Source organism: Narcine bancroftii, unplaced genomic scaffold, assembly GCF_036971445.1.
Source record: "Narcine bancroftii isolate sNarBan1 unplaced genomic scaffold, sNarBan1.hap1 Scaffold_258, whole genome shotgun sequence".
In the NCBI taxonomy this organism is placed as follows: domain Eukaryota; kingdom Metazoa; phylum Chordata; class Chondrichthyes; order Torpediniformes; family Narcinidae; genus Narcine; species Narcine bancroftii.
In genome coordinates, this window is record NW_027211993.1 from 8,324 (window position 1) to 22,291 (window position 13,968).

At 47.1% G+C, this 13,968-nt stretch overlaps 1 protein-coding gene across 1 annotated transcript; it reads left to right on the top strand.

Moving 5' to 3' along the window:
- The first annotated feature begins 644 nt into the window (after nt 1–644).
- LOC138750772 (vasoactive intestinal polypeptide receptor-like) lies at nt 645–12,817 on the top strand. Its single transcript, XM_069912914.1, has 4 exons — nt 645–910; nt 4,136–4,265; nt 6,082–6,123; nt 11,652–12,817. The coding sequence occupies exons 1-4, from the start codon at nt 645–647 to the stop codon at nt 11,838–11,840; spliced, it is 627 nt and encodes a 208-aa protein (XP_069769015.1). The 3' UTR covers nt 11,841–12,817.
- The last annotated feature ends 1,151 nt before the right edge of the window (nt 12,818–13,968 follow it).

Below are 13,968 nucleotides of genomic sequence, written 5' to 3' on the forward strand. Positions count from 1 at the left end.
CTTCATTTTATTCTTTTCTTCCTTCAAATTCCTGCACTCACACAAAAACTTGGGTAATTTCTATCTCAGAATGTAATTGCCCATTCTACACTTGCCTGATTGCAACGCCGGTGTCTGCAGATGCCAGGGATTGTACTCGGGGTCGAGGCTATCTATCCCCGGTGAGAGATAATGTCAGCGTTGAGCTGATTTTGCTTTCACGCCAGACACTTTAAAGTCCGATTGGCCGTTAATTCCTGGGACCACTTGCAAGTGTGAAAGGGGCTTTTGTGTCGTCAGCAAACTTGGGGAAGCAGTGAGAGAGGTTCTCTACTTGTGGAGGGGGGGGCAGGGAGAGATTCTCTCCAACCGGGGATAGCAGTGGGAGAGGCCCTCACAGATAGGACAACTTCAGGCTAGCATCGCTCGTAGAGAAACAGTACAGCAGCAAAACAGGTAAAGAAGAGAGGCTGCAGATGCTGGGAATCTGAAGCATCACACAAAATGCTGGACGAGCTCAGCGGGGCAGGCAGCATCTGTGGAAGGCAATAGACTGTCGATATTTCAGGCCCAAACACCCTTCTGTTTTGTTTACATCCTGGTAAAATCTCTCCAGTGCCCTTTCCAAAACCTCTACACCCTTTCGTGTCATGGGGCGACCCTGAATGTCACTTGGCAGAAGCCTGATCTCCAAGAGTCCCAGCCAGGATGCCTCTTTTAACTTGTCCTCTCGTCCAGAGCTGAGGGACCCTGAGACGTTAGGGGGAAGGAGATTGGGTTGGTTAAAGGGAGAACCTTATCCCTGCACCTCCGCTCTAACGTGGTTTTCTGCTCTTCAGGTGAACTTTATTCTCTTTGTGTGCATTATTCGAATACTGATCCAAAAGCTGCACTCCACGGATATTGGACTGAATGAATCCAGCCAGTACTCGTAAGTACTTCTCTGATCAAATAAAGGCAAGGAAAAGGGAAGAAAGAACAATTCTCTGGGACTAGAGGTTTGAGTTCTAGGAAGAAGTTAGATAGGGTAGGGGATTCTAGGACCAGAGGCCACAATTTCAAGATAGAAGGGCATCAATTTAAAACTGATGTCTTTAGCCAGAGGGTCGTGACTATGGAACGTGTTGCCACAGGCAGCTGTGTAAGTGAGGCCATTCGATGTATTTAAGACCAAGATCGACAGGTATTTGATTAGTCAGGACATCAAGGGGTTACGGGGAGTGGGGCTGAGTGATAAGGATCACCTCATGATTAAATGGCAGAGCAAACCTGATGGGCCAATTGGCCTCGTTCTGCTCTTGTATCTCCTGAAAATCTTGTGAAAGGCTGGGTCTTCGTTCTCCGGTGCAGCCATCCTCAACCCAGTTTTTGGTCCTGGCCCCCTTGGGTCTCTGCTCAAAGTTTATGGGCCCCCCTTCCCAGTGAAGCAGTTTAGTTGGTTTCTTCCATACGTCTCTCCTACTTCCTTGGGCCACCCTTATTAAGGGTTTCAGTTTGTGCCCCCCGCCCGGGAGGGGGTGGGGATGAGTGGCCCTCATTGAGAATGACTAGCTGAGAGTGTAGGAGGCTTGAGGGGAATCAATAAATTGCATGTTCAGTCTTTGTCTCAGGGTAGACAATTCTAGAACTGGAGGGAATGGGTTTAAGGTGAGAGGGGAGCAACTCATGAGGGACCTGAGGGGCAACTTTTTACATTCAGAGGCTGGTCTGTCTCTGCCAGAGAAGTGGGCACAATTGCAAAGCTCAAAAGCCATTTGGGTGGATTTATGATTGGGTAGGGCTAGGTCACCCCTTTCCACTGAGGTTGGGAGAGATTTAAAAACTAGAGGACATGTGTTAAGGGGAAAAGGTTTAGAACATAAATATGGAACAAAGGGAACACTAGGGGGAACTTCTTGTGATCTAGCGATCAAGGTTTGTAAGCAGACCAGTCAGGCATCTCGCATGTAGTACAACAAATAAGACAGTATAAAAGTTCCAGAAAGTAATTAGTTGCTACAGAGCAAAGGCAGAGTAATTTTACTCTCAGCACACATGAAAAGCCAGAGAACTCAGCAGATCAGGTAGCGTCTGTGGAAGGCAATAGATGGTTGTCGATTCGGTCTGAAACCCTTCACCTGGAAGAACAAGAACTGGCCAGAAGCCTGAATGAAAGAGGAAGGGGATGGGCGGACACTCTTTGACCTGCTGAGCTTCTCCAGCGTTGTGTTGTTTAACCTCAGCTGCAGTGTCTGCAGACTTTCTCGTTTGACTTTGTGACCTGGGTGGTGTGGATCCTTGATAATGTCTGCTGTTCTCCATCGGCGGTGTTCCATGTAGATTTTCTCAATGGTGGAGAGGGTTTTGCTGGGAGAAAGGGGCTCGGAAGTGAGAGGTGAATACGGGTGGGTGTGGGAAGCGATGGAGGGGGAGGTGTGGGAGTAAGAAGCTAGGAGGTCCTAGGAAGGGGCAGATTACTGAGGAAGATGCATTCTGATAGGAGGAAAAGGAAGGGGAAGATAGAGGAAGAGGGTGGGGAGGGGAAGAGAAGCAGGAATTGTGTCAGAAACCAAGTGGGGGGGTGGGGTGTTAAGAAAACAGGGTGGGGCAGGGTTCTGGAAATTGGAGAAGTTGATGCTGTCTGATTGGAGAGTGCTATTTTGGGGTTCATTCACGAGTCTGATAACAGCAAGAAAGAAACTGTCCTTGAATCTGCTGGTGCTCAATCTCACACTCGTAAATTGTCCCTCTTACAAGAGTGGGGTGTAAAGAGTGTGGCTGGGATGAAGAGAGGCTGCTTTTCTGAGGCATCAGGAGTTGAATAGTGCACCGATGAAGGGGCAGTTAAGTTTGTGAAGTCAGTGCCTCTATTTCCTCAGGAGTTTGCGTATGTCATTGGAAACTTTGGCAAATTTCTTCAGATGTGTAGTGGAAAGTGTGCAGAACTGGTGAGGGGGCACCAATACCTCTGAATGGAAAGTCCTGCAAAAGGTAGTGAACACACCCCAGTTCACCACAGGCAAAACTCTCCCCACCATTGGGAAGATCTACATGGAACACTGCTGATGGAGAACAGCAGTAATTATTAAGGGCCCACACCACCCAGGACATGAAGTAAAACACAAGGGTCTGCAGACACCGTGGTTGAGGTAAAAACACAATCCTGGAGAAACTCAGCAGGTCAAGGAGTCTCCTTTATATAGCAAAAATACCTTGATGAAGGGCTCAAACCCGAAATGTTGTTTAAATATTTTGTATCTTTGCAAAATAAAGCACACTGTTTGACCTGCTGAGTTTCTCCAGCATTGTATTTAAACCACCCACGGCACGCTTTGTTCTCACTGCTGCCATCAGGTAAGAGGTCGAGGTGCCACAAGACTTGCACCACCAGGTTCAGGAACAGCTGCTACCCCTCCACCATCAGACTCCTCAACGACAAACTCTTATCAGGGACTTGTTTAAGGACTCAGGCTTTGCACGACATTTATTACTGAATATTTAAATTCCTGTATTTGCTTGCTGACATTTCTTCCTTCCTTGAGTACAATTTAGTTACTGGTAATTAGAAATTCTGCCTGGCCAGCAGGAAAAAGTATCTTCGAGTTGTGTGTGATGTCACACAGGTACTCTGACAATAAATTTGAACTTTGTGCCACGTTCATAACCTTCTGGTTTCTTGGGCTTACAGGAAATATATCAATAAGATAGAAAGAGTGCAGAGAAGATTTACTAGGATGATACCCGGACTTCAGGAACTGAGTTACAGGGAAAGATTAACAGGTTAGGACTTTATTCCCTGGAGCACAGAAGAATAAGGGGAGATTTGATAGAGGTACTTAAAATTGAGGGGGACAGACAGAGTAAATGTAAATAGGCTTTTTCCACTGAGGGTGGGTGAGATACAAAACCAGAGGACATGGGTTAAGGTTGAAAAGGGAAAAGTTTAGGGGGAATTTCTTCACACAGGGAATGGTGGGAGTGTGGAATGAGCTGCTAGCTGAGGTGGTCAATGAGGGCTCAATGTTAACATTTAAGAAGAATTTGGTCAAGGATTTGAATGGGAGGGGTATGGAGGACAATGGGCTGGGTGCAGGTCAGTGGGACTAGGCAGATCAGTAGTTCAGGTGAAAGTTGCCTGAAGCTCGGTGCATAAATCTTCTTTGCCTGCTTTAAACAGGAGGCTCGCAAAGTCGACTCTGCTGCTAATCCCCTTGTTTGGAATCAATTACATTCTGTTTGCGTTCTTCCCCGATAATTTCAACGTGAAAGTGAAGATGGTCTTTGACCTCCTTCTTGGATCCTTTCAGGTGAGCTTCAGACCATCACTACGTCCAAGTCCAAGTCGTGTCATCATGCTTGAGCCCATCTCGTCCACACTGGCCAATCAGCCTCTCTGACCCATTCTCGTCCCTACATTTCAAGGTTTCTTTTATTTCTCACGAAATAACGCGTAAAAATGTAATACAGGTGTACCCCGCTTTACGAAATTAGAGCGTTTTGAAATCTTTTGTCAACCGAAATGGTGTGAAGGCTATTTTCGTAAAAGCGAAAACCTTAGATAAAAGTGAACACAGCTTTTTTTGTAAAAGCACATTTTTGTAATTCGAGTATTTGTAAAGTGGGCTCTACCTGTATACATGATGTACTTTGACTTCATCTGCCGTAAGGCAAACAAAGAGTTGCCAAGAAATGGAAGCAAAATAGAATCCCTTCAGATACACTGAGTGCCCGTGGATTCACCACCAGCTCTCCTGCAGCCACACAGACTCCTGTTCAATCCATTGGCAGCTGAGCTCCAGATCCAAGCCTCAGGATCAGGAAGGTCTCCATGCCTGAGGCCCTTTGGGAGCTGCTCCTACCCTTGGCACCCTCTTGAGACCCACTTCCGATATCTGGTTCTCTCTCCTTCTCTCACACACTCGCGCACACTCTCTCTGTCTCACACACACACTCTCATCTTCCCCGTAGGGTCATCTCTCGTGGTTCTCCTTCGAAACAGGAGTGGGGGGGTTGGGTGTCTGCCATTTGTGGTGCCCTGCACAGATCCGCTGCTCCACTGGAGTTTGTCACCCGTCCCTCCACCCCAGTGGTTCGCTGCCCTGCGCAAGTGCTGCCATTCTTGACCTCCACAGTTTCAGGATTTTCACCATCAGCTCAGCCATTGGTATCAGGACCAGGTGTTAGGACCCTGCAAAGCACCACTGCTCTCCCAGATCTGCACCAGCGGCAGTGCTGTCGTTACATCACCCCCAGCATTTTTTTCCTTAACCCCTATCCCTCGACCCCTAACTTGTCCATGGTCCTGTCTAATAAAACGATGGAAAAGACCAAGTATGTACCCCTTCCTCCAGTTGCTCATTCCATTAGTGCCTTTTCTCAGGACAACAATAGTGGACATCCTGGATGCCAGGCCGTGAAAAACACAGATATATGTTTAGTGGACATCCTGGACGCCGGGCAATGACACCCACAAAACCCTGATGTATGTTTCACACCTTTGTTGTGAATGTCTTCAACGTCGTGTGTAACTGTGGTTAGTTAAATGTTGAAGGGGGGAGGAGGGAGATGGAAAGAGTTTGAACTCTGCAGAGAACTTTGTATAGAGTTGATAATTGTAGTCAGGTGCTGATATTGTTAACATTTGGCACTGATAATGTTGATGACTGAGTTTAAGTTTGGAAAATCATAAATAAAGTTTTTTTTAAAAGAAAAAGCATCTGTTTCAAGTGAGTTTAGGGGAGATATAGAGTAAGCTTTCAGCTCAGAGTAGGTGCCTGAAACGCTTTGCCGGGGATGGTGGAGAAGGCTGGTACAATAGGGATATTCAAATGACTTAACACGGGCATATGGATGTGAGGAAAATAGAGGGTTATGGCTGTAAGGTATGGAAAGGTTAGACTGTTTAACTTTTTTCTCCACACCCTATACTTACTGCAACACTAAACGCTGTACTTGTTTTATCCTTGCTCTAGTTAGGTATGCGTTGACTTGCCTGGACAGCGCAAAACAACGCTTTTTCATCTTACTTTGGTACAAGCCACAATAAACAATTCAATTGTGCTCTGTCAGACAGTGACACGTTGCCCTTGTGCTAACACTGGTTCTCGGATTGTTTTCCCACAGGGTTTCATTGTGGCCGTACTGTACTGTTTCTTGAATGGCGAGGTAAGCATGAGATTATAAATTCGTGCTACTTGTGTTAAATATGTACACGTGCGCGTGATGTACTATTTTGTCACTGTCGATGATTTTTACCTTTTAATTTCTTTGGTCCACATCCACAAAGATGCCACACTGCTTGTGTAGCGTTTGTATTGGTCACATCTTGGGCTTCCCATCGATTCTCGGCAAGCTAATTGGCATCAATTGTTCATAACCATATAACCACTTACAGCACAGAACAGGCCAGTTCGGCCCTACTAGTCCATGCCGTAGCAAATCCCCACCCTCCTAGTCCCACTGACCAGCACCCGGTCCATACTCCTCTAGTCCCCTCCTATCCATGTAACGATCCAGTCTTTCCTTAAATGTAACCAATGATCCCGCATTGTAGATGTGTTTGGGGAAAATGAGTCTTCTGGGGCATTGGCCATGATCCTTGCATCCTCCTTGGCCACTGGGGAGGTGCCAGAGGATTGGAGAATGGCCAATGTGGTCCCCTTGTTAAAAATGGTAATAGGGAGAATCCTAGAAATTTTAGACCGGTGAGTTTTGCATCAGAGGTGTGCAAACTCTTGGAGAAGATTCTTAAGGATAGGATCTGTGAGCATTCAGAGAAGTGGCTTTGTGAAGGGAAGGTCGTACCTCATGAGCTTTAATTGAAAGTTTTGAGGAGGAAACAAAAGAAATTAATGAGGGTAGGGCAGTAGATGTGGTCTGGCATTTTAGAAAAGCATTTGGCAAGGTCCCCCCATGAGCGATTCATTCAGAAAGTCATGAGCCATGGGATCCATGTAATTTGCTGTGTGGATTAAAAATAGGCTTGCATGCAGAAAGTAGTAGTGAAGGGAAAGTATTCTGCCTGGAGGTCAGTGACTAGTGGAGTTTTACAAGGATCTTGAAGTGCCAGTTGATAAAGCAGACAAAGACGATGTGGTCAAACAATAATCATGGCTTTTATTAGCAGAAACTCATGGTACAATAATGAAAGACAATAGGAGCATATACAGTTATATCGTTAAATGTAAGGTTGAGTTCTTTAAAAATTTCTTTAAGTTGTTGTCGTGCTCAGCCTGTGTTTTCCCACAGATAGTGACATTATCCAGATAGGGAAACGTACCCTGTAACTCATACGTCCTAACAATCTTATCCATTTCTCTCTGAACCACGGACACACCATTAGTGACCCCAAAAGGTACCCTTTTAAACTGATATAACCCCCCATAAGCCTCAAAAGCCGTATAGGGCCGTTCCCTTAGTGGGGATTTGGTGATAAGCTGCTTTGAGGTCGATAGTGGAGTACACTTTGTATTGCGCTATCTGATTAATCATTTCATTGATGCGTGGCAGGGAGTAGGCATCCAGGTTAGTGTAACGGTTGATTGTCTGGCTGTAGTCAATAGCCAGTCATTTCATAATGTGATTTTTTACGACTACCACTTGGGCCCGCCACGGACTCTTACTAGGTTCAATTATTCCCTCTTTAAGCAGTCTCTGGGTCTCTCCTTTGATAAACTCACGATCCTCTTTGCTGTAAGAACGGCTCTTAGTGGCAATCGGCTGACACTCGGGATAAATCACTGAAAAGGGAAGAAGCTTTGATCTTTAATGCGAACAGACTGCAGTAACTAAAACAGGGAATGGTAAGTGTGGGTAGTGGCCCACCGAAATTTAACGCAACACTGTTCATCTGAGATTGAATATCTAACCCCAGTAACACAGGGGCGCAGAGCTCAGGCATTACAAAAAGCCAAACATCAGCCAGGCAATGTCCCTGGAAATTTAAAATAACTTTACACTTGTCCTGTATAGTTTTTTAAGTTCACTACAAGCCATTGATATCTTTCGGTTCGCTGGATATCTCCACAAATTTAAGGCTCTGGCAACTTTCTCGTCGATGTAGCTGTCAGTACTCCCCAAGTCTATTAGACAATCAAGAATCTCACCATTCACCTCCCCCTTCATAGTCGACAGTTCCAGTCCGTAACATCCCCCAAGCTTTACAGTCAATCACAGGGGTTCTCACCTCGCCATCACTTGAAATCGATTCAGCCTGCTTGTCTGAAGATTCCCCCTTGTCACAGTTGTCTTCCATTCCTGCCGCTCCAGGGAGCATTTTCTTGGTGCTTCGCTTCTTCTTCTTATCAGTGGGAATACTTTTCGCCTTACACGCTTTAGCAAAGTGGCCGAGTTTCCCACAATAGCTGCAGGTAGCAAATCGAGCCGGGCACTTCTGTCTGGAGTGCCAGCTCTTATGACAGAAGTAGCATTTTTCAGTTCCCCCTTTTCTTTCCTTCGGGGTTCCAGCACTCCTTGATGTTTCCTTTTCGGTTTCTAACATTTCACTGGACCGCAAGGCACTTCTCAGTGTTTTGGCTAGAGTGACTGCCTGGTCGTAGGTTAAGGGCTCTGACTCCAGCAGCCTCTGTCGGATGTAACTGGAGTCAATCCCACTGACTAAAGCATCCAGCTTCAAGGCATTGCGGTGTTGTTGCACATTGACTGCCCTGACATCACATTCCCCCACCAGTGAGTCGAGAGCCAGTGCACAGGCAGCATCACTTTCCCCAGGTTTCTGGCATCTAGTCAGTAATTGGTCTCGAGCAAGCACCACATTCCGTGGCGCTGCATAGTAAGCTGTCAGACGTTCCCGGGCTATAGCCAGAATGGTAGCTCCTTGCGTTACGGCGAAAGGGACCTCACCCAGCAGAGAGTTCAGGTGGCCCCACTGTATCACCTCATCGACCACGTTGTTTCGAGCCCTGTAGTAATCGAAACAAGCAATCCAGTGGTTGAAAATTTCTCTGGCCCTCGGAGCAGACTGGTCGATTATCAGCCGCTCTGGCTTGAGGGCTGCATCCATTTCTGCTAATAAAATTGAAGTGCCAGTTGATGAAGTAGACAAAGACGATGTGGTCAAACAATAATCATGGCTTTTATTAGCAGAAACTCATGGTACAATAATGAAAGACAATAGGTGCATATACAGTTATATCCAAGGGGAGTGTCCTTAACAGTAGAGATAATGCACAGCCAATGTTAGTACAGCAAGGCTCACCAGAGGGGAGACGGGCAGTTTGGCAGACATTCACCACAGATCTGTTCTGGGACCCCTGCTCTTTGTGATTTTTATAAATGACCTAGATGAAGAGGCAGAAGGACGGGTCAGTAAGTTTGTGGATGATACAAAGGATGGGTGGGTTCTGGATTGTGCTGAAGGTTACCGTAGGTTACAAAAGGATATACAGGACCTATAGACAGTATGCAGAGGTGAATGGATAAGTGGCAGATGGAGTTCAATCCAGATAAGTGTGAGGTGATGCATTTTGGAAGGACAAATCAGAAAGCTGAGTACAGGGTGAATGGTTGGATACTTAACAGTGTGGAGTAACAGAGGGACCTTGGGGTCCAAATCCACACATCTCTCAAGGTTGCTGGGCTTCAGTAGTTGGAGGATTAAGTTCAAGAGTCAAGAGGTCATGTTGCAACTCGACAAATCTCTGGTGAGACCACACTTAGAATATTGTGTTCAGTTCTGGTCACCTTATTATAGGAAGGATGTGGAAGCAATGGAGAGGGTGCAGAGTTGATTTACCAGGATGTTGTCTGTAATGAAAAATAAGTCTTATGAGGCAAGGATAGCAGAGCTGTGGCTTTTTGGAGCCAAGAAAGATGAGAAATGACTTAATAGAAGTCTACAAGATTCAGAGAAGCTTCGATAGGGTGGACGGCCTGCACGTGTTTCCCAGGGCAGGAATAGCAAATACCAGAGGGCATCTGTACAAAGTGAAGGGAGGAAAGTTTGGGGGAGACATCAGAGGTTGAGGGTATATGGAATGCCTTGCTGGGGATGGTGGCGGAGGCTGGAATACTAGGGACATTTAAGAGATTCACTCAAGCCCATGGATGAAAGAAAAATACAGGGTAGGAAGGGGTTTTTTTTGTAGGTGTATATAGGTCACCAAGTGTGATGCAGTTCTTATAGTCTTGCAGTGTTCATGCTCCTGCATAAAATAGTCTCAAGTTTCCTCAGTATATAACACCCGTATACTGAAGCGTCCACAACAACTTAAAGAGCTGGGAAAGGCAGAATGGGTTGAATGTTATGCTTTATTCTAAGCAGGATCTGCATTGTACTTGCCCTCTCCATTCTCTTTCTGAGTTCTCATCAGCGATTGCTCAACAACTGTTCTACCCAACTGTTGCCATTACGTTAAAACTCCCATATGCAACTGGTTGGCTCCCTGTGGACAGAGCTGCGTGTTTTGGTTCTTTAGCCTGTTACATCGGACTTTTCCCGTGTAAACAGTCACCCTTCCCTCCATGGGCAACTGCCACTGGGTAAAATCACCGCTCCAATAGTCCAGGGCTCCCAAACTTTTTAGCTCATGGAATCCTTTTGAGGAGCACTTGAGAATCGTGGAACCCCAACTGTCAATGACAGTCTGAAAGACCTGCATAGTAAGAAAGTAAAAAAAACTTACCAAGAGCAGATTAATTTCCACCCAGGCCCTAGGCTGTGCTTTAGGAAGGCCTCCCCTGACCATGCCCCACCATGTGCCCAGCTACCCCCGCTGCCCTGACACCCGCTGCAGCCCATGCCATATGAGACACCGTCGGCTGCGCACCCCTCCCAATGTTCACTTACCTCAGTTGACAGGCTGGACATCACCATTTCAGAGACCCCTCCTTGCACACGCCGCACGTCTTCATGCTGCCACCACCGGGACCCAGAAACAACCGCGCACATCACCCCAGCAACAACGTAACGCCGACTCTGGCCCACAGTCATTGGCTTCACCCACACAGATCATAATTTCATCTGCGCAACCCAGTTTGGGAAACGCTGCACTAGCCCCGTGGTGCACGGATTAAAACTACGAGATGGCTGTTACAACAGTAAACCCTCGATAATCCTGCACTTTCAGGGCTTCAATCCCACAGTGACAGATTTTCTGGATTGTTGGATGTTATTCCTATCAATTGAATCCCCGTCCGTTGTCACAGTTGGCGTGGCGGTTAGCGTAACATTATTACAGCGCCAGCGGCATGGGTTTGAATCTGGTGCTGTCTATAAGGTGTTGCTACATTCTTCCTGTGTCTGCATAGGTTTCCTCCAGATGCTCTGGTTTCATCCTACCCAAAGGTACACTGGCTCAATTGGTTAATTGGGTGGTGCGGATTTCCTGGACCAGGAACAACATCTTCCACAGTGGGTCTCAACCTTTCTCTTTCCACTCGCGTCCCACTTTAAGTAATCCCTGTGCCATCGGTGCCGTGTGATTAGTAAGGGATTGCTTAAGGTTGTGCGTCCGCATGTTTTTGCACCGAGGGCTGGAGAACGCTGATTCATTGGGTTGTACATGTACGACCAGATGACAATAGACTTGGAGTAATGTGTTCTGTTCTGGTCCCAGAGTGCTGATTTGGCCAGCATGGGCAAGTCGGGGTGAAGGGCCTGCTCACTTCTCTGACCCAGCCACAGACTGGAGTCAGAATCATTCATTTGTTGCTTTGTTTCATTGTCTGTGCAGGTTCAATCCGAACTGAAGCGAAAATGGAGACGGTGGCACGTTGAGAGGTCTGTGGGAGGAGAAATGAAGTATCACCAACCTTCCATAGGCAGCAATGGGGCCAGCTGCACCACCCAGATCTCGGTGTTAACCAGGTGTAGCCCCAAGACCAGAGATTCCTGCATCCAAGCTGAGTCTTCCATCTCCTAGGCTCTGGCACCTTGAAGATTCATCTGAATGTTGAATCCCACACAACCCAGAAGGAGCTGATAAGCGTGCGAGCTTTCTCCCACTGAATTACTTTAAAATCTAGTTTTTTGGGGGAAGATGCTAAAAACATTCACAAATGATGGAAGTCGGTCAATATTCCCTGCATGTCTGCGGTTAGTGCGACACGATTACAGTGCCAGCAATCCGCATTCGAATCCATCTCTAGGACCTTCCAAGCTGCCGTGTAAAATGGGATTAACCGGTTAGCGCCCCACTCGGGCAGCAGCTTGAAAGGGTCCGACCCAGTCAGCATGGTCCAAATCCAACCGGGTCCCTGACCTACCTCAGAGGTAGCCAGGGAACCCAGGTAAACTTAAATAGGTCGCGTCCACCATCAGCTTGAAAACGAAAATGGCCGACCCGGTTGAACCAGTGACATCAGCGCTGGTGTGGATGCGTCATCAGGCTGCATCGACCGAATTGCGCATTGCTTACACCCTGCTGCTCCTCCAATGGCGGCAGCATTCGCCGGACAGCAGTGGTCACAACAGTTGCCTGCTGTACGGCAGCACAGCAGAGTTGCTTAGCCAGCATCTGAAGATTGTTCCCGTACCCGTTCGCCATTTGGATTTTGATTTCACTTCCGGTAGTACTTTCAGTGACTGCGTGGCGCGTCATTCAATGTGTCATCGTGGGGGGGCAGGATTCCCCCTTAAATCGCTGGGTTCCTTTGCCCCACTAATCGCACCAGGGTCCCAGGAGGGCTACCCAGGTGCTGCAGCTTAAAAATGCCTCCTGACCGAAAGGAGTTTGTACGTTCTCTCCGTGTCTGCGTCGGTTTTCCCTGAGTGTTCTGGTTTCCTCCCACCCTCCAAAATGGATGGGGAGGGAGGGTTAATTGGGTGGCACAGGTTTCATGGGCCAGAAGATCCTGTTACTGTGTTGTATCGTTAAAATTAAAATTTGAAAATGAAGAATTATTGCATTTCCAGATTTTGCTTTGGAAATCTTCAAATGGAGATTGGGTGAAAAGATCAGACCTGTTTACAACAATATTAAACAATTCATTTATTAATTTAAAAATACAGCCCAGTAACAGGCCCTTCCTGTCCATGAGCCCATGTTGTCCAAATACACCCAATTGACCAATTAACTTATTAACCCTGTACATCTTTGGTGTGTGGCCGGAAACAGAGGCACCTAGAGAAAACCATTTACTTCCATGGCTCTGGGATGCCCTCTATCCATGAGGCAGAAGGAGACCATTCAGCCCATTGAATACAGGCCAGCTTCTGGACGAGCAAACCCATCCTTCTTCCCCATACCTTACTCGCTCGAACCCCTTCCTTGATTCTTTTGCCCCTAATCTCCACCAAGGATGGAATTTACACTGGCCACTCCTTAGTCATCGAGGTATGCAGCACACAAACAGGCCCTTCTGCCCAATTCATCCATACTGACCAAGGTGCCTCCCACTTTCCTGAGCTTGTCCCATATCCCTCTAAGCAATCCCAATCTATGCACCTGCCCACTGTCTTTTGAATGTTGCAGTTGTCCCTGCTTCTACCACTTCCTCTGGCAGCTCAGTCCATATATCCACCATCCTTTGGGCGCACCCCCTTGAATCCCTTTTAAAACCTTTCCACCTGCCCCTCACCTTAAACCTACACCCTCTCAGTTTTAGCCTGTCCTACCTATCCTGGGGCAAAGACCATGACCATTCACTCACCTTACCCATTCCCATCATGATTTTATAAACCTCTAGAAGGGTCATTCCTCAGCCTCTGAGTTCGAGGAGAAACCAGTCCCCACCTAGTTTCTCCTTGTAACTCTGTCCGGTCCCGACACCATCCTTGTGATTTCTTTCAGTTTTTAGATTGTTAAATTGGTCTGCTTAGGTTGGCACCATATTGTGGGCCGAAGGGCCTGTGCTGTATGTCCCAGCTGGTAGCCAGCACTGCATCAGGTTTCCAAATATGGGCTCACCAACATTTTGTACTGCAAGTGTGCCAAGTGCCACCTTCGCCATCCCATCTACCTTTGGCATCCCCTCTGTACCTGTACCTCTGGATCTGGGGGTGTCAGCGGAAGTAGCGATACTGCGGGTTGAAGCTGACGCATCAGTTGA